Below are 21,321 nucleotides of genomic sequence, written 5' to 3' on the forward strand. Positions count from 1 at the left end.
GACACTAAGTATATTGCTTGCTAAATATAAATCAGGCTTAACCCCTAAATACCTAACCTTAAGCCTAACCTGAGGTATGAGGACCAGGAACATTTTCCTCACAAAATGTCTATATCTCGAATACTATACTCGTGGGTGTTCACCCGCCCCAAGTTCTCCCACACAACCATCCTTCTCCGCTCTCTACACTGGCTCCCCGTAGCGGCTCGCATCCAGTTCAAAACCCTGGTGCTAGCCTATAGGGCAGTGAAAGGAACAGCTCCTTCCTACCTCCGGGCTATGGTCGATGCCTACACCCCTGCCCGACCACTTCGGTCTGCCACCTCGGGGCGACTGATTGCCTCGTCACTCAAGGGTCCTTCTGGCCGATCCACACGGTCACGACTCTTTTCTGTTCTGGCCCCACAGTGGTGGAATGAACTTCCCACTGATGTTAGGACAGCAGAGTCACTGCCCATATTTCGCCGCAGGTTGAAAACCCACCTCTTCAGGAAACACTACCCTTCCTCTCTGCCTGACCTACTTGTTGTTAACTAGTTGTACGAACGCTTGTTTTCTATTGTTGTATTGTTTATTGGATCTTGTTTAGTCGATACACTGAATTGTTTTAGCTCATGCTCATTTGACTTAGCTATTTTGTCTCATCTGTTTAAGGAAATAGGTAGCTGATATATTGCACTTTTACCTTAGCACTCGGTATACTCTTGGTTGCTTGTTTTTGCAGAAAATGCACTAAAGACTTCTGGTGACTAGTAGTTTTCGTTCCCTACCTATGTTGAATACACTTATTGTAAGTCGCTTTGGATAAAAGCGTCTGCTAAATGACTGTAATGTAATGTAATGTGGGGACATTTGGCCCTCATGAGTTTAGTAACACACACACACACACACACACACACACACACACACACACACAGTGGAGTTTAGAAGCAGCCTTCTGGCCCACTTTGTGTGTGGGGGGGTGGGGTCACCTGTGTTTTGGCTGTCTTCCCACCAAGTCTACCAACCTCTGGGGCAAACCGGCCACCTGGCGCTGCATGTAGGTGAAGTGTGCGCGCGCGTGTGTGTGGGTGCGTGTGTGTGTGTGTGTGTGTGCGTGTGTGCACGTGTGTTTCACACACGAGAGGTAGAGCAGGCTGTCTTGGTCTAATTAGAAAACAACCACATTGCAGAAAGAAAAAAAACTTTGCTAACAATCGGGCGGATGGGCAACAGCTTGAACAGGCTGAACGGTGTGTGTATGTGTGCGTGTGCGTGTGCGTGTGTGTGTGTGTGTCACCGAGCCCAGGGTCAGGCTCAAGGTGGTCTCTGGCGTGACGTGCTGAGGCCACTTCAAGTTTCCTTCTCTAGCAGCCAATTAGGCCTCATTTGCATTGGAAGGAGGGAGCGGGCGAACGAGAGGAGAGAGAGAGAGCGAAGGAGGACACAAGGTGTCCTTATCCGTCTCGGATGGGCGGGAGAGAGAGAGAGAGAGAGAGAGAAGGGGAAAAAATACACATCAGAGGTGAGTGAGTGTGTGTGTGTGTGTGTGTGTGTGTGTGTGTGTGTGTGTGTGTGTGTGTGTGTGTGTGTGTGTGTGTGTGTGTGTGTGTGTGTGTGTGTGTGTGTGTGTGTGTGTGTGTGTGTGTGTGTGTGTGTGTGTGTGTGTGTGTGAGGAGTAAAGTTGGTGAGACAGAACAGCAGCTTAAGGACCAGACTAATGGCCCTGTCCCTCTCTGCTGTCCCCAGATGGACCACCATATGTACGGCCGAGAGGACTAGCTCTGCTCCCTAGAGGTGAGCTCTGCTCCCTAACTATCCGTCTGACAACACACACACACACACGTGGGGCTGTCACAACTACAATTTTTAAGTTGACAATGTAAGTTCACTAGAGGTTCAGACACCTACGTCACACCACCGATTCCGACCGATATGCCCATGGAGATCTCTGCATCTGATTCTGTCTGTCCTTGGCCATTTTATGCCCATAAAATGTCTAATCCGAATCCTATAACCCCAAGCTGAAGATTTTCTTAACGTCAGGTCGTAAATGACCTCACACACACACACACACACACACCCACACACACACACACACGTGACCCAGGTGGTATTCTCATAGTTGTAGCAGTTCTTCACCATATTCCTGGGTGCACAAGTCTGTGTACAGATGCCATTTTTTGTGTCAGTATTTTCATTAGGCAAAGGAGACAGATGGGTAGAGAGGCAAGTGCTTTGCTGAGACTGACTTCAAGTGGATGGTGACAATGTCAAAGGTATGGGTGCCACAGTTAAAATAAAAAAAATGCTTTAATCGATTATAAAAAAGAATCGATAAATTAATAAAATAATCTAACGTCTCAAGTCTCAAAATATGTCAAGATTATTTTTTACATGGCGTATGGCCGATCTAAACACTTCTATTTTCACAACTGTTGTGCCGTTGTCACCAAATGCTTCCTCACCGGGTCTCTGCTCTATATGTAAAGTTTGGCACAATATTAAAGAGAATTATTTGATTTTAAAAATCCGCAGTTCCTTTTGCCACACTTGTTGGAGGATTTCCAAATTGCGGTGAGATACACTTTGCTTTTTCACCCATCTGTGGTTAACAAGCCACAAAAGTAAGTGCCTGGTTCTTTTCAAAATATGCGAGTTTTACGACGCCTCCGATAAAAGACCAACACATCACACACCTGTGCTCGTTTTGGTTGTGTGTGTGTGTGTGTGTGTGTGTGGGAGAGAGAGAGAAAGGGACGACTAATTTAGCTCCAAGTCTACACGGACACATTAGGCCCCGCGCGCGAGAGGAATTCATCTCAACCCAATCCACCCATAACCATCTGGTAGGAATCAATAGTTAATTGCAGCAAAATCAAAATAATTACACAGCAAGTAGGAGTATGCAATGGTGCTACGCATGGGGGAGGGGGTTGCTTTGCACCAGGCTGTGTGAAAGGTATTGTAATGTCGTCATATTACAAGTGCTGTGCTCCTGAAAACTGTGTGCTGTTCCCCCTGTGGTTTTGTTTACACACACACACACACAGCAATATAAGCAGATCACTTACGAACCAATGCTCACACCAAGAAATCACGCACACACACACACACACACACAAATATTATATCCATATTGAGACTAGATATTTTCTGGGATTTTGGATAGCATAATAACTATGAAGACATGGCATAAGTGTTGTCTTTCATTGGTTTTAATCACGTAAAGGGATATTTCACTTTCAAACAGGTTGGCCCGATCGACGTGAAGCCGTGCACACACACACTTCCTGAATGCCAGAGCAGGACCTCTGCCCCACATTTTTCACATTGGCCTGTTATAGCGCCACCAGGAGGCCGATTTTTGCTATACACATCAGATTTTGTCCAAACATCAGACAATTTATTTTGTATTCTTGAAACATTTTAACAACACAAATGTCGTATGGGGGTCCGCGGCACATATTAATTTCTGGGTCCTTCACATGAAAAAGGTTGAGAAACATTACACACACACACACACACACACACACACACACACACACACACACACACACACACACACACACACACACACACACACACACACACACACACACACACACACACACACACACACACACACACACACACACACACACACACACACACACACACACAGTTATTGTGTAGAGCTAAAGAGCACTCCTATTAGTCAGTGCAGTCACTTCCCTGTCAGGCCATTATCTACCTGCCCCCTCCCGCTCTCTGCTCCCCTGGGCTCTGAAAAGGCATCAGTGTCCTCGCCCGGTACGGCCCCGGTGACAATGCCACGTCTTACCCAGGAACATTAGCCCTTGTCAGGCAGGCAACCAGCCCCCGGAGCGGAGCGACCTGCTGAGTGGCTCTTTCAAAAGAACCCCTCGCTTTCATGTCAAACAGAGAGAGAGAGAGAGAGAGAGAGAGAGAGAGAGAAAAGGGAAGAGGTGTGAGTGAAAAGAAGACATACATCTTCTCCGTCAAACGCCCACCACTTATGTCCCGTTTGTTGTTCTGACGCCTTTCTCGCTCGCTTGTCCGTCCGTCTGTCGGCGAGTTGATGTCTGATTAAGCTATAGTTCTACTTAGTGCTGGGGTCTACAACGTTTTTCAGGCCAAGGACCCCTTAGCTGAGAGAGATGAAACAGAGACACCCCACTACATTAAAACTTTGTCATTATTATTATTTTAGGGTTATAAATTAGATAGCTTCATTGTTTGACAGCACTATCAGTGTTGTGTAAATGAATCTTGTTGTTTTTTTTCACACACACACTTTTCTATTAACATGTTGGATTCATGTCGATGTGTATTTTCAGACATTTGACCACTTAAACTCTCAGTACTTTGTAGACTTCACCTTTGGCGCTGTACTTGGTCTGCTCTTTTCCCCCTAACCTCTGTGCCGAAAATAGCTGTCGGCGAGGTGTGTTGTGAGCTTGTAGATCTGATGTTTCCGGCTAATGTTCCCCAAAGAATAGGGATGCTTCGGTTCAAGTGGTTAAAGTAAAAAACAGACAAAAAAGTTCCTATCACAAGCTCCCAACGTGTCCCACGCAGCTCAAATGTCCAAAGAAAGTTCACCAAGCGCAGGGACACATTGTGATGTTCGAATACAAATCTGCTTTTGATATTGCAGAACTATTGCGATGTTAAATATGATAAAGAATTGGCCAAAGCATAATTACACTCCTAGCATTTGCATTAACATCTTTGAAGTCCAAGTATATTCCAAGCCTTGCCAAAACACTAATAATGACAAGGATACTCCCACACAACTCAAATGTCAGGAGAGAGAGCGAGAGAGAGCGAGAGAGAGAGAGTCATCAAGCCCAGGGCCGAGTTGACACAGCTGAGGTGGTCTGTGCGCGTCCACATTCATGTCTATGGGGATCAGCTGTCCTGCGTGTGCGCCAAGTCGCCAAACTATAAAAGCAATGGGGGGGTGGGGGGGGGATTTGAAGGGGTGGTGGTTGGCGTCCTGTCCTGTCTTGTCCTCCCACAGAGACCCAGAGATGATAAGAGCAACGCGCTGACAGCGACTGTGACAGTTCCCCGTGCTCCCTCCCTCCCGATGTCTGCATTTGTACATGCATTGCATGCATTGAGTACATTTACTCAAGTACCGTAGTCAAGCACACTGTCGAGGTACTTTTACTTTATTGCAGTAGTTCTATTTTTCTTATTGCGAACGCAGTGGGAGTTATTTGTGCCTTGTTGCTTGCATCCCGCCAGGAGAGTGGAGGAGAAAGAGAGAGACAGAGAGAGAGATGAGGGGGAGATTCTCCGGTGGCAGGGGACAAGTCACACTGGGGACAACCCAGCCACTCAGATAAGGTGACAGTATGGAGCTCAACAAGGCTTACTGTCACAACCTGAACCCCCTTTTTTTTTAGGTCTGGAGTGTATTTTGACAAGTGATTTCGGTCATAGGTGGTGGTCCGACATTTCAAGAATAGAAAACACCCACGCTCACGCACACACACACACAGAGTGTGATTTCTGTGTTATTGCACTGTTTCTACGCAGTGAGAGCGATGTTTCGACCCATGAGTGGTTTTTATTAGGGTTTGACACTTTTGTTCTGAAGACATTAGCCATCGGCAAGCCTATGGCACACCCGTGACATATTCAATACGAGGTGAATTTACCTTTGTATAAAAATCCTTTACAGTGAATGAAGAATCCAACAAAATAAGAAAATAGTTGATGAATTGTAAAAAGGAGGCCAAGATTAACAATGGCAAAATGATGGTTAAAAAAATCTGGTTAAAAACTCAAAAGTAATATTTAAATAACTCAGTTATTGGTTCTAACATATTATGGGTTAATTGCCCGGCCCAAGCTTCTCCTCAGCCCTAGGCTGCTATGGTTTCCAGGTTCTAATTTAGTATATCGTTTTTCGTCAAGTAATGCCCTACTCTATCATACAACAGTGTCACAAAAGTATCAACATTAGCACATGTAATACGGCAGGTTTCAAGCTTGTATTATAAATTTGTATTTATATTTTAATCCTGAAAAGTATTTATTGGACATATGCGGGTTCTACCCGACAGAGATGATATTGTCTGGCAAACCTCATATATCCAAAAAACTACTTTTTTTTACTTTTCAGGATTCAAAATTCAAATTCAAAAATAGCAAAAGCAGCAGATCTACAAGTTCAAATCGAGCTTGCGGATCTGCTACGTTTGACTCTTTTGTGTGATGCTGTAGTATGATCAAGTAGGCCGTTAATTTAAGAAAAAACACGAAATGTTAGAATATGGAGATATGAGGTTTCTACCCGACAACAGCGATATATACTTCTTTCTTTTTTTTTTACCTGGGACTTGTTCAGCGGGCGGCGGCAGCAATCACCCGCCATCAGGCGGTTGACGGGTTGACCGCTGCCAAACCGTTACCAGCTCGGCCTCATCTTGCGGGAGTTTTTTTTTCTCTCTCTCTCCACGGGGTGACAGCCTCGGCGCAGTCAATTATTTGGACCTAATAATAGTATTTAAAAGTGAGTGTGTCAACAGTAGGCCCCTTGACAGGCCCTCTCTCCCTGTGACATGACAACAGCACTCCGACGGAGGAGGAGGAGACGGTATATGGGCTTGACAAGACGGCGGTGGCGGCAGACAGCTGCTGACGGCCGCCGTGAATTACCCACCCTATTACGATTTCAAATTACCACATATATACAGCCAGCCCGTTCCAACTCTCCAGAGACGCGCTATTTCTGAAGGCTTCATTTCTCTCTCTCGCTTCCTCTCTCTCTCTCTCTATAGCCTGATATATACTTTGTCATGCAACGGTATTGCGGCCCTAAAATAGCCGACCTACAAGCGTCGCTTCTGCGACGCGTTAAGAGCTTGTAGGTCGGCTATTTTAGGCGTGCGACACAGTCGTACGACAAGAGCAGAAATTATGCTTCTCCCCCCCAATCCTTCCCCCCCCCTCTCTCTCTCTCTCTCTCTCTCTCCCCTTCTCTCTCCGGCTTCTGCTGTTAAACAGCGGTTTGCTGAAATTGCCTGATGGCCGTTCTTTTAAAAAATCGACGGAGACGAGAGGGCGAAATTGACTGGAGGCGAGAGGGAGGGAGAGAGGGAGAGAGGGAGGGAGGGAGGGAGGGAGGGAGAGTGAGCGATAGAGAGAAACTTAAGTGTCCCTGACCCCCCCACCCCACCCGCGTTACATATTTTTGAATTGATGAGACGTGAAGATGGAGATGGTTAAAAAAAAGAGAGAGAAAAGGATGATAGCGGCGGAGGGAGGGAAGGAGGGGTGCGACAGTGGGAGATGAGCTTGTTATGTTATGACTGCCTCTCGGTCGAAGACAAAGCCGCCAGAGGTTCTTTTTTTTTTTTTACACAATGGCTAGCAGTTAAGGGATATCTGCGGGGCGAAATAATCATTTTTCTGCTGTCACAATGGCAAGCGGGGGGGAAAAAAAACAAACATGCAACGGGCCCGGCGAGATTGAGAGAGTAAACAAGATCGACTGAAATTACCCAATAGGTTGTCGTACCCTTAAGAGAGACAGATATTGCCTATCGGTGTCAGCGTGACAATGTCATCCGTTTTGTCCCCTTTCCCTTTGTACAAATAACATGAAAGCCGCACGGTGACAGATAAAAGTCAAACGGTGGAATAGCTCACTCTGCGATGAACGACATCGCGGCGCCCGTTCCTGCACTCTCGAGGAACAAAATGTGTTCAATCTCCAGAGTTCGTACATGTACAGTATGCGGCATCGCCCTGTGTTTACATAACGAACCAATAAATATGTGTTTTACATTTCCCTCTATACCAGCAAGTCACCAGCCATTGGAGTAGTGTGGTGGTGTTTACCTGCAGAAACACACTGCCCTCTCACTGTATTTTGGTGTTTTTTAACTGTTTTTCTTTGTTAGACAGGGTCGTTTTTTGGGGCTAAAAGTAATTAAGTAAAAGCCTGTGAGGAAAACATGGCCGCGGTTTGTTGTGATTAGGGATGTCCCGATCACGTTTTTTTGCTCCCGATCCGATCCCGATCTTTTGATTTTGAGTATTTGCCGATCCCGATCTTTCCCGATCCGATCTTTTCATTTTTAAAAATATTTTTAAAATATTATTTGCATGTAGAATTTATTTGTATCATTTATTTTGTAGCAATAAAAGACAATATGTCTCAAAACACTGGCTGACAGTTGAATTATTGCCAACAAAATAAATGTTAATTAAAGAAATGAAGACAAATACTGAATCTCTGAACATTGGCTTGCAGTTATCGCACATAGCCAAAATACAATAATAATATTAGACTTGTCATTCAGGATGGAAAATAAAGTTGTCCTTTTGGGGAGAAGTGGAACTTAGAAGTCATTTAAGTTTAGCGTGAGGGAGAGGGTCTACTCTGATTACTAAAGGTTTTTTAGGTCAAGGACCCCTTAGCTAAGGGAGAGATGAAGCAGGGACCCCCACTACATATTGTATAAAATTTGTGTTGCAGATTAAACCTTTTCATAGATTTCATAGATAGCTTCATAGACTTGTTTAACAGCACTGTCATCAGTGTATTTATCAGACATGTCAAACTCTCAGTACTTAGTAAAGTTGAGCCTAGGCTCTGTACTTGGTCTGCTCTTTTCCCCTCTACCTCTTCTAAAGTTCCCCTCAGAATATAGGGATATTAGGGTTCATGTGGTTAATGTAAATAAAAGAAAAAGGTCCTATCACGCAAAGATTTGGAGACCCCCCTGTAGTAACTCTGAGAACCCCCTAGGGGTCCCCGACCCCCTGTTGAAGACCCCTGCTCTACTTAATATCTACACTACAGAAAACATTCAGTTGGACATTAACACACACACACACACACACACACACACACACACACACACACACACACACACACACACACACACACACACACACACACACACACACACACACACACACACACACACACACACACACACACACACACACACACACACACACACACACACACACACACACACAGCTGACATTAATTAGTGATGTTGATTGCTATGTGGTCAAATGCGCATACAGGCTCAACGAGCCATCGTTAACCAGCTAGTGTTACACAGCTGACTGGCAATAATATGCGCATTTGTGTTGAAAACGCATCGCATCTGATCTAATCCAAGGAAGTTGGAGCAACTCTCTAAAATGGTGGATTTTAGTTTGGCTGGTCAATTTGAGATGACAGCAGCAACAAAGGTTAGTAGTAGACTTATATTTGAGATGTAAGATGATCAGTTATTATACCAGTCCTTTTTGACAACATTGACGACCAGCGCTACTCCTCCTGCGTGCGTCTCCCTCTATGAACGCCACGGGGCCACCGTGTGTGTGTGTGTGTGTGTGTGTGTGTGTGTGTGTGTGTGTGTGTGTTTGCGTGTGTGTCCGTGCGTGTGTGCGCGTGTGTGTGTGCGTGTGTGTGTGTGTGTGTGTGTGTGTGTGTCTGTGTGTGTGTGTGTGTGTGTGTGTGTGTGGAGAGGGGGAGGGCTGGAGAGCTCAGCCTGCAGATACAGCACGTTACAGACAGAGACTTCTCATTACGAGGTGTTTTACCGAGGGAGAACACTTCTCCATATGACGCTGTTAATGATGACTTTAAGAACGTTAAATACAATAATACAAATATTTTATTAATAAAATATTAAAACAAATATTAATATTTTTTTATTATTTTTTTATTCCCGATCTTTTTTTGCCGATTCCGATCTTTTGAAAATGACGTGATCGGCCCCGATCCCCGATCACGTGATCGGATCGGGACATCCCTAGTTGTGATCCGTCCTGCCACAAGCCTTCATAACTATACAGTATTTGCCATGCATGCGTGCCCTCTCACTTACATGACAAAACAAGAAGATGACAGTGGGACATTATCTTGGAACGGGCTGCTGTCCCCCCTCCCAAAAAAAAGTCTTGATTGATCCCCACCACCATACTGTCTTAGTTAAGTCTCTATGATCTCAGAGGGAAGACATGGTTGGAAACTAAATACCGTTGGATTAGAGCGCCATTCAACTTTGACCAAACTGCTTCTGACGTGATATCAAAGAGCTTTTCTCTTATTTATTTTTCTGTAAGCGCGCCATTCGCTGTCATGTCAGCGTCGGTGACCTCAAATGGCGCCCGCTCTGGCGTTGTCCTACTGATAATAATTACTTCCAGGGACTCGACAACATCCTGGCTCCGGCGGTTTCCCCGGGCCCCCGAGGTTTCCCCTGTTTCGAACCGACATGAAATTCGGGAACCATTTCCCAGGACGATGCGGAGAGATGCTCACGATTCCTTTGCCAACGTTCATCGCAGTCCTCTAAAGCAGTGGGTCTCAAACTTTATACTTTCAAGGACCACTCCAACTCTTGAGAGTGTACGAATGGAACCAAATGGACCCGTAAGGGTCCATTTGGTTCCATTCGTACACTCTCAGAGTTACAAACCTCAAGAAAGACCCATAACTCGGTGAGTGTCCAAATGCACACTCTCAGATTTACAGACCTGTAAGGGTAACATTTTTTGGTTCATACGTTATCAATCATTTTGCCAGGGGTCCTTTGACCCCTCAAGTTTCCAGGGGGTCCCCAGACCCCACTCTGAGAAGTGAGAAGAACCACTGCTCTAAAGCAGGGCTGGACTTACCGATTTGTTTCCGGTACTGATCAACAGGCAGATTGGCTCCGCTGGCGTCCTTACGGCCCATGGTTGCTGCTTCCTCCTTGGATCTGTGTGGGGAACACAACGTAACGATGAGCACTGAGCCTCACGGCAACGCATAACCACAAAGTGTTGGCTCAGACGACATCTCAATGTTTTACATGCAAAAAACAACAACTTAAAGGAGTAGTTCACCAAAAATGTTTTCTATCAATTACACACCCCATGAAGCCTTGAATTCATGTAGATGTTTTAGTTTTTGTCGCATTCCTGAGCCAATGGTTCAATGACCGAGTGGCTGGTCAGTAGAAGACTCAATTAACCTGCATTTGAGTCTCCTACTGGAGTTAATGGCTCAGGAACGTGACAGCAAAAAGAAAAAACTCAAGGCTTCATGGGGTGTGTAATTGATAGAAAATAAGTACTTTTTGGGGTGAACTACTCCTTTAACCACAGAATCCCTCCTTTAGGCATGTCATTCTATGTGAAAATGTAGCGCATCATGACGTTGAAGTTAAAGTATACCTAATATTTTAGTGTAATGAAAGACAGGCAGCGTGTAATCAAGAGTATGCGTGCATATGTCCAAGATAACCTGCAGAAATGCGAGTTCACACACAAATGTATATAACATTGTGTGTTTTTTGTTTTGTTTATACTTTGTCATTATGACAGTGTCATGCAAAAGCAGCGGAAATATGAACATTTACCATGCCCAAAATAGGGAGGCCAGTTTGAAAGTGGTTACCAAGGACCACAATGGAAACCAGGGCTTTCTGTGTTTTCCCTTTAGCAATCATTGCAAAACCGTACCGCTGTACTGTTTACAAACTGTTAATAAAGTATTAAATCAATCAATCAAAAGTGTGCCAGTGGGTTTTATAAATATTGAGCCAATGAAACGTTTTAACAAGTGTGACTAAATAATAACGACAGTGGGTCTACTTAGGCCTGTCACAATTATTACATAATCGTCTAATCGCAATTATTTGACATAATCGCATCATTTTTGCATAAATCGTTTCCATGATCAAAAATACATTTTCATATATGAAAATGTATTTTCTGAAATAGCTGATCTACAAGCTTACAACGGGTTGTAAGCTTGTTGATCAGATATTTCCGCTATTCTTTCATTCTTTGAAAGTATAAAATTATTAAATATGTCAGTAATTAACATTGATTAATTAATATTAAATATGTCTTTGTAAATTCAAGTCATCTGCCCCGTGCAACTTTTGATTACGAAGCCTAAAAGCCAAACAGAAATGTAATTTGTATTCATCATGCTCCAGTTTTCAACGACAGAAACAATGAAATCGTTAATCGCAAGTATTTGTATGACAATTAATCGTCAACTTATATGTTGTAATCGTGACAGCCCTAGATGTACTGGCACACAGGTTCATTTTTTTTTCAATTTCCTGAAAGGGGTTAGGGGTTAGGGACATACCAGGTTTCCACGCGACGGCAACGACATACAGTACTGTACAGACAGAGTATTATAGAGCCAGGGGCCAAGTACAGTAGTCAGTTTTGATAAGGCAGACGGTTTATCTTGTGCATGCATCTCCTGGTGGTAATTAAATGGATTCTCACCACCTTCCATGTGTGTTATGTTCACAGTGTGTGAGCGCCTGCTATCCATCTCATTTAGACCAACACCACTTCCCCTCACACCGCCGTATCTGTTTGATTACCATCACTGCTCACACCGCTATAGTAGCACTGCTGTTCCACCTGCACACGTGTGTGTGTGTGTGTGTGTGTGTGTGTGTGTGTGTGTGTGTGTGTGTGTGTGTGTGTGTGTGTGTGTGTGCGTGTGCGTGTGTGCGTGTGCGTGTGTGCTTGTATTACTATACCTGTGAGAGCCAAATGTCCCTCACAAGTTCAGAATATCGACATCCTAAAATCCTCACAAACATAGTAATACGTGTGTGTGTGTGTGTGTGTGTGTGTGTGTGTGTGTGTGTGTGTGTGTGTGTGTGTGTGTGTGTGTGTGTGTGTGTGAGTGAGAGAGAGAGAAAGGATATGTGTGAATGCCAGTGTTAATATCCTGTGCATGTGTTTGAACTTTGCATACTGTAGTGTGTGTGTGTGTGTGTGTGTGTGTGTGTGTGTGTGTGTGTGTGTGTGTGTGTGTGTGTGTGTGTGTGTGTGTGTGTGTGTGTGTGTGTGTGTGTGTGTGTGTGTGTGCGCGTGCGTGTGTGTGTTTCTCGTTGAGCACCTGCCGCTCAACATTCTACCTAGGAACCCACCACGGCGCATCAATCAATAATAACTGTGCCGCTTTGTTTTACAACAGTGGAAGAATCGAGTGCGAGTCGCAGGGCGCCGGCTGCATGCTTGAACACGTCTGTTGTTTTTTTTATTTAAAAAACATTTAATAGATTGTTCTATTAAAAAAAAGTTCGAATAGATTGTTTATAATTTACTAAATTGATTAGTCTGATTAATTAACCACTTAATCCCTGTATTAGACTTCATTGTACAATGAAATAAAAATCACACCCAGTGTGAAGTGGGCGGTGTGGTCATCACAGTGATGGAAGCTCACGTGTTTTTTTTAAGTGCATAGTCCTATTTATAGGTTACAAGTAAGACGCGCGAACGCGGTAAGCGAACGCAAAAAAAGAAAAAAAATAATGAAAAAAAATATTTAAAAAAAAGTAACCAATAAAAAAATACAAATTCACAAAAAAAAAACTTGGAATGTTTTTGAACAATTCAACAAAGTGTTTGAAGTGCCTGTTTCACCCACTTCCGGGGGGCGGAGCCAAAATCCGAGCCCGATGTATTTGTTCGTAGACCCCCACTTAGGGGGGGTAGAAAAAGTTTGGGAGCGATTCGGGCACTTTTCATTTAACATGGGGTTTCAATGGGGAGTTTTTAGGAGCCTTCTCCGGGGCGTGGCTTCCGGGGGAAGGGGCGGGCTTAAACGCAACCTTGACAGGTGTGTTCAGTTTTCAAAGACCTTTCATTTGATGTATGGTACGTCTAAATTGGACATTTACTTATCTCAGAGGAGCTGCACACAGGCAGTGCACACAGGCAGTGCACACAGAGACACAGAGACACAGAGACACAACCCAAGCAGGGTTACATAGTAAGCTCCACTTGGTCGGAGGCGCGGCTTCGCCGCGCCTCCTCCCGCGTTCGCAATTAATTTCATCATGTGTCTCGCTAGCCAATCACAGTGCTGAATAGAGTCAGCCAATAGAGTCAGCCAATCACAGTACAGCTATAGGGGTGTACTAATGTAGGGGTGTACTAATGTATGAGCCAATCACAGTACAGCGAAGGGTGTACTAATGAGGTGTCCCAACCCCACTTATAGGGGCGGCTACACCGCCCAAAAATTGTGAAAAGTAGTGAAAACAGCAGATCTACAAGCTCACACACAGCACGCCGCTTTATGACGCATTGTGAGTTTACAGATCAGCAAAACATTTTTTATTATTATACCTTAATTGTCATCGAGGCAAATTAGACATAATCGTGATATATTTGACGTCATATCGCCCAGGCCCACTCCTCGTCGTTAGCTGCGAAACACAGACCCAGAATTCAAAGATGTGCGTCCGTGCGTGCGTGCATTTGGGTGTGATTCGGAGACACACAGGGAGGGATTTTTTTTCCGAGATATAGCGATAATATAATGGAGACCGAGTGCACCCGCACAGGTGCATTTTACAGTGCGGGTGGAGACCAAAAAAGAAAAAAAAGAAGGAGAAAAATAGTCGGTGTGCATCGGAGGAGAACGAGTGTGTGTGGTGGAAGATTCTCACGGTGTGGTCAGGGGAATAGGAAGAAGAGACTGAATTAGCATGTTCAAGAAGCATGGCTGCCTGCCTGATGGCTTCCCCTGGGGTGCAAACAGGCCTGCTGGGAGAGACCATTATTTTTTTTTGGGGGGGGGGGTACGTTACTCTAAAACCACAATTTTTTTTTCTGCAACGTTTTCAACAACAACACCACTAGAGAAAGAGAGAGAGAGGGTGAGAGAGTAAAATGTCCTTTTATATTATATATTTTTTTGTTGCTCTGTGTCCTTGAATAGGTGTTTCCTATTAAGGTAGATACATAGGGCTGTCATGATTACAAATTTAAGCTGTTGTTTAAGTATTTGTCATACAAATAATTGCGATTAACGATTGAATTGTGTTTTTGGCATTGAACATTAAATGCATACAATTGAAATGCATGTTTGGTTTTTAGGCTTCATAATAAAAACAAAAAACAGTGCACAGGACAGATAAGACAAATAACTGTAGACTTTCGGGAAAACATTTAAACAGCTGATGTACAAGCTTACAACACGTCACAAAGTGTTGTAAGCTTGTAGATTTGCAATTTCTGCTATGTTTAGAAAATGTATTAACATTTTCCAAAGGGGAAACAATTATGCAAAATAACTGCGATTATCTCAAATAATTAGGATTAGGCGATTATGTAATAATTGTGACAGGCCTAGGTAGATAGGCGTTTACCTTAAAATGCTTACCGAATTGAAATGTTATATATTTCCTTGTTGAAATGTGCTTTACAAATAAACTTGCTGTGCCTTGTTATCCACGTTTAACTGTGATAATGTAACAGGTCTGTTTGGTTCCATTTGTACATTCTCAGAGTGAGTAGCACTGAGGATTTGACTGTGTTCTCCGCTGGTTGAAAATCAAAGCGTCAGCAAGAGAAATAAAGGGCCAAGGAGAGCAAGGAGAGTGTCCTGATGTGATTTTTTAACCGTCCAGGGAACAGAGGTGCTGTACGGGTTCTGTACCGCGGCGACAAGACCCTAACAGTTGCCCAAGGCCAGACATTTTGGAGTCCCCCGCCTTGTCACCTAATTCCATTAACTCTCCCTTTCGGAATTGAGCCGATACATAAAAGCTCAAATGGACAGAGGCAGATCCGGACACACTGTGTATTGCTGCAAAAGCTATATGGGACAAATGGCTTCGAGGGAAGTGGACAATAAAGGCGATGCCTCTTTTAACCACTTACAGTACGTAACTTTGCCCTGTGTTTACATAACAAAACAGTATATACATTTTAACCATCATTTTCCTCTATACCAACAGTTATCAGCCAGTGGAGTAGTGTGGTGGCGTTAACCTGCTTGCAGTATGTTGGTGTTTTCACGGTTTGTTTTGGTAGAAAGGAATGTTTTTGCGCAACCAAAACAAACAAAATACCAATGGAAAATACTCTGGTATTTTCCATTGAAAAAACCTTAGGGTCTCAATAGCATCGTGGCATATACAGTAAGAACTGTGTTACAAAAATAAACAAATGAGCCTGGCAATTTTACTCATATGGATATGAAGCATCAACTGACGGTGAAAAGGTACTCATTTAGCCAAAGAGTAAGAAAATAAATGTTCTCCTAACACAGACGTTATCAAAATAAAAATAAAACATAAACGAGTCGACACAGTCACATACTGTAACTGACAGAATTGTCGGTCTGATTTGTTTATTTCGCGATGCTAAGATTTATTTTCAATAGAAAAAAATATGTCCATGTCCCAGGAGATAACGGAGTGATGCCAGGACTATATATAGTCTATTCTCACCAAACTACTTTAGCCTATTACAAGTAAGACGCGCGAACGCGGGAAGCGAACCTAGCTTGAAACTGTCCTCTTTTCAACTTGCCATCCGGCCTGAAATATGCACAAATGACATGGAATTCTTAGATATCCCAATAGATGAACTCGTGTAGATGCTTTTCGATGTGTTATTTTTGACTGTAGCTGATATATTTCTCTCTGAGGAGTGTAATTAGTCACACTGTAGTGCACTGTGGCGCACTCTGTAGTGCACTCTGGCGCACTCTGGCAGCTGCACACAGGCAGTGCACGCACACAGAGCCACACACAGAGACACAGAAACACAGAGCCACAAGCCGAGCAGGGTTTCATAGTAAGCTCCACTTGGGCGGAGGTGCGCCTTCGGCGCGCCTCCTTCCGCGTTCGCAATGACGATGCCCAGAATAGGGATGCTAGTGTTTGTGTGGTTCTCCTGTCCATGTCTGTGTTAAAACCGAATCAAGAGAGGGAGACCATCAGCTTCAATTTGATAGTGTTCGAGTTGCAATTGTGTCTGCTCACTTCTTTCTGCCATCACTTCCAGTTTCACTTCTGCTTACTAAATAGCTGGAGAGACAGACCCGTTACAGAACAAACACTCTATCTATAATGATTGCTATCAGAATGTAGAGCTAAACGGTCATCTTAAAGGCAAAGTACGTGGCTTTGCCCTGTGTTTACATAACAAAGCAATGAATAAATGTTCCACCCATCATTTCCCTCTATACCAGCACAGCAGTTATCAGCCACTGGAGTAGTGTGGTGGTGTTTACATGCAGAAGCACACACTGCCCTCTCACTGCATTTTGATGTGTTTGTTTTGGTGGTGATGTTTTTGGGCAGCCAAATCAAACAGTGAAAACACATACAGTGAGAGGGCAGTGTCAGTGCGTTTCTGCAGGTAAACACCACCACACTACTCCAATGGCTGATAACTACTGGTATAGAGGGAAATGATGGGTTACCACTAATTCTGCTGGGGACCCCTTGGAACCATCTCAAGGACCCCTGCGGGTCTCCGGACCCACTAGAGAACCTCTGGCATAAATAACTTACACGCCATCTACGTTGATGCATTTTCCTGTAACGATCTGTCACTATATAATTGCCACCAAAGCTGACATAACAAGCTGCCGTTTACATAATGTGTCATTATAACTCTAATGAATAATATTGAACTGTTCACTTTGCCCTGTGTTTACAAAACAAAAAAGATTTTTCTGGTAACACTTTACTTAAAGGTCGCTTCTATAATGCATTATAATCACATTTATAACGCATTATAACACTTGTTATAGATGTTTATAATGATGCATAACAACTTACAACAAGGGTTATGAAGTATTATAACTTATAATAATATCATTTATAAGTGCTGGTCAAAATGCATTATAAACTCAATGGAACAGCACATTATAACTACCAGGTACCACTTTACTTAAAGGTCTTATCTATAATGCATTATAATGCATCATAATGATGCATTACAATGCACTTATAATGCTTCATAACACTCGTTATAAATGTTTATAATTATGCATAACAACTTCTAACAAAGACACTTTATAACTAACTAACTAAGTTAAGGTAGTTATAATGTGCTGTTCCAATGAGCTTATGACCAACACTTATAAAACATTATAAACATTGTAATAAGTTGTCATACATGATTATAAACATTTATAACGAGTGATATAATGCCTTATAAGTGCATTATAATGCATTGTAAATGTGATTACAATGCATTATAGATGCGACCTTTAAGTAAAGTGTTACCGAATTGGTTAATATAGCATCAAAATCAGTTTGAACCACTAACCTATTTTATATTTGGGCTTTTCAAAAATAGCCGATCTACAAGCTCACAACGTGTCTCTGTGCGACGCGTTGTGACCTTGTAGATCGGCTATTTTTGAGAATTGTGAAAAGTTTTGAATATTTCAATTTGTTTAAGAGGGTGCCTGGCACAAAATATTTTTAAATGGGGGGTCCACAGCCGGAAAACACATCGATTTGGGGGTCTGTGAAAAAAAGTTTGAGAACCACAGATTTACACGAACTGCAGCCGCAGTACTGTTGGTTTATAAAACATTGAATGGTTTATGGCAGGGGTCTTCAAGGGGTTCTCATTTACTACAGGGGGGGGCCGCCAAATCTTTGTGTGATAGGAACTTATTTTTTTACATTAACGACTTGAACCCTAGCATCCCTATTCTGAGGAGAACATAATAGCTGAAATAGCAAATCTAAAGCTCACAGCACCTGGCAGATCGGCTATTTTCGGCAAAGAGGTTTGGTGTAGAGCGGGGGGGAAAGCAGACCAAGTACAAGTTTTGAGGGTTTAGTGGAGAACTGTCTGAAAATACACATTTAAGGAGGAGTTCACCCAAAAAATTACTTATTTTCTATCAATTGCACACACTATGAAGCCTTGAATCCATGGATTATTTTTTGTTTTTGTCGCATTCCTAAGCTAATAATTTGATTCCAGTCTCCTACCGGCTAATGTATCCGGTAGGAGACACAAAGTAGATTATTTGTGTCTCCTACCGGAAATACACATGGTCATCAAAGTATTGTCTTAGGAATGCCACAAAAACAAAAATAAATCCATGAAATCAAGGCTTCATGGGGTGTGCAATTGATAGAAAATAAGATTTTTTTGGGGTGAACTCCTCCTTTAAGATGAATCCAACACAATACAGTACTACACAATGGCAGTGCTGTCAAACACGTCTATGAAGCTATCTATGAAATCTATGAAAAAGTTCAATCTGCAACACAATTTTATACAATCCGTAGTGGGGGTCCCTGCTCTCAGCTAAGGGGTCCTTGGCCTGAAAGAAAACGTTGAAGACCCCTGGTTTAGGGCCAAAATACATCTCTGATCTCGATATCATGAACCATTCAGGTCATCTGGGAAAGGTCTGCCATGTCCCTAGAATAAATGTGGGTTGCCACATAGTATCTGGAACAAACTCCCAGAAAGATGCAGATATGCTACAAGTAGCAACAATCACTTATTTTAAATCACAGCAAAAAAAAAGAAAGAAAAAAAACTTTGTTTGTCACTATGGTTCAGCCACAGCAGTCTCAAACTACACCAGAGAACTCATACAGGAGAGATATATTTAATTATTCTTCTGCACTATAACTTTACTCTCTTATTTTTCTATTTTATGTTTTACCCCATTTGTTTTCACTGGTTTCAATTCTCCTTTTATATTTTGTATTCCCCTTTTATAGGCTAATGTTTTCAATTCTCCGTTTTTACTGAATTCAAACTTCCATTTAATGTGTGTTTCCTTTGCTAAGTGTTTGATGATGTCAAGTACATTGAATTGCCTTGTTGTTTAAATGTGCTCCACAAATAATCTTGCCTTGCCTTGGCAGTAAAAACAATGCTACCTTGAACAGGACATTGACGCGATAAGGATCAGCAGTTCGTTGCATTCATAAAGAGATACTAGTGCTGTGAATGAATACTCACACACTTGTTCGTTGTTTGTGGAGGATGTGGCTCACTGTGGGTGTTTGATCATTATGGGAAGCTGCAGGATAAATGGACACGATCAACCTTCAAAGCTTTACTTTTTGTCTTATCTCTTTTTTTATGTACTTTGCTCTAAATTCCTCCCGGAACGCCAGCGCATCACGTCCTCAATTATTATACCAAACAAACAACCACTACTTCCTGGTTACACGCCTTGGTTACACGTCTACTGTGGCTGACGGACAGCCGTTCTGTCCAATCAGAGACGAGCGTTTTGTCAACTGGACCAATGGCTAGCCATGGATCCAAGAAGGTCGTCTGTCATGACAGCAGTCATGGATGAACTTCAATTTGGTGTTTGCACTTTTTCCATTTATGGCCCGTACATCTACATAAACATTCAAATTTCAAATATGAAGTGTTGCCCTATGGCCACAAATGATAACATTATGTACGGGTACTCAAAAGTACCCGTATCTTCCGTATTACTCAATACAACGCCTTTTAAACCAATTGGTGGCTATTTTCTCATAGAGTTATAATGTATCAGAGTGCAATACACCTTCCAACCGATGGGTTACATCGTTGTGTAATGTGTAAAAAATGGCCACCAATCGGATTAAAATGAGTTTTATTGAAGAATATGGAAGATACGAGTACTTTTGAGGGCTCGTATATAATTGTAACATCCATGGCCATAGGGTAATTACTTTATATTTGAAATTTGAACGTATATGTAGATGTGCGGGTAAAAAGAAAAAAAATGCAAACATTTTGTTGAAGTTTATCCATGACTGTCATATAATATATCACGGTCATATATCAGGGCTAGACCTATGGCGAGCTTAGAAGGGCGGGGTTTGTGGACAAAAACATTGAAAAGGCGTGTGTTGTGGTGGTCGCCGTTTGACAGTTCCACAGGATTTAGTTTCGTAGACGTAGTACGACTGTATCTGTGTCGCTCGTCCAAAAGAACAGATCTGCAAGTTATCATCACCGTGTGGCGATGAGACGCGGTGATGGCTTGTAGATCTGTTTTTTTTTGCATAGCAAAGCCTGCAATACTTAAGGTATAGGGTATGATATTTCTTGGTTAAAATGTGTTATAATGTGAGTGCTATTGTATTGTATATTTATATTCTGATACTCATTCATTGGTATCAACTAGTGTTTGTTCAGTAACAGGAGTCTCCCCGTCCCTCCAGCTCTTTATTAAAGGTCAGGATACCAATTTTGTCCAATCAGGAGAGAGAACTCAGACAGGATACAGACAGGATACAAGTGAATTGGAAGTGATGATGACACAAAGAAATGAGCAGATAGAATTTGGAACTGGAACACTATAAATGTGAAGCTGATATTTTTCCTTATTGGCTGAACATTGGCCATCCATCTGAAAATGTATTTTCTAACTATTAAAGAGCTGGAGAAGCGGGGAGACCCCTGTTACTGAACAAACACTTTGGTCTAGTGCTTTAACCTTTTAACATAAAACTTTTGTTTTAACCAAAAATTGTTTGTATGTTAAATAATGCATGCATTGCATTATTAAGGATTTTAAATAATAATAATGCATAC

The 21,321-nt window shown here is 42.7% G+C and overlaps 1 protein-coding gene across 1 annotated transcript in view; it reads right to left on the reverse strand.

The window, feature by feature from the left end:
- The window catches only part of triqk (triple QxxK/R motif containing), a 39,064-nt gene extending 19,140 nt beyond the window's left edge, over nucleotides 1–19,924 (reverse strand). The window contains exons 1-2 of the mRNA XM_080442937.1: nucleotides 19,741–19,924; nucleotides 10,645–10,727 (exon numbers count right to left, since the gene is read on the reverse strand). Of these exons, the coding sequence (XP_080299063.1) occupies nucleotides 10,645–10,705 (61 nt within the window). The 5' untranslated portion in view covers nucleotides 10,706–10,727; nucleotides 19,741–19,924. The remainder of the gene's footprint in view (nucleotides 1–10,644; nucleotides 10,728–19,740) is intronic.
- Between the last annotated feature and the right edge of the window lie 1,397 nt (nucleotides 19,925–21,321).

Source organism: Gymnoscopelus braueri (genome assembly GCF_963280865.1).
Source record: "Gymnoscopelus braueri genome assembly, chromosome: 11".
NCBI classification, from domain to species: domain Eukaryota; kingdom Metazoa; phylum Chordata; class Actinopteri; order Myctophiformes; family Myctophidae; genus Gymnoscopelus; species Gymnoscopelus braueri.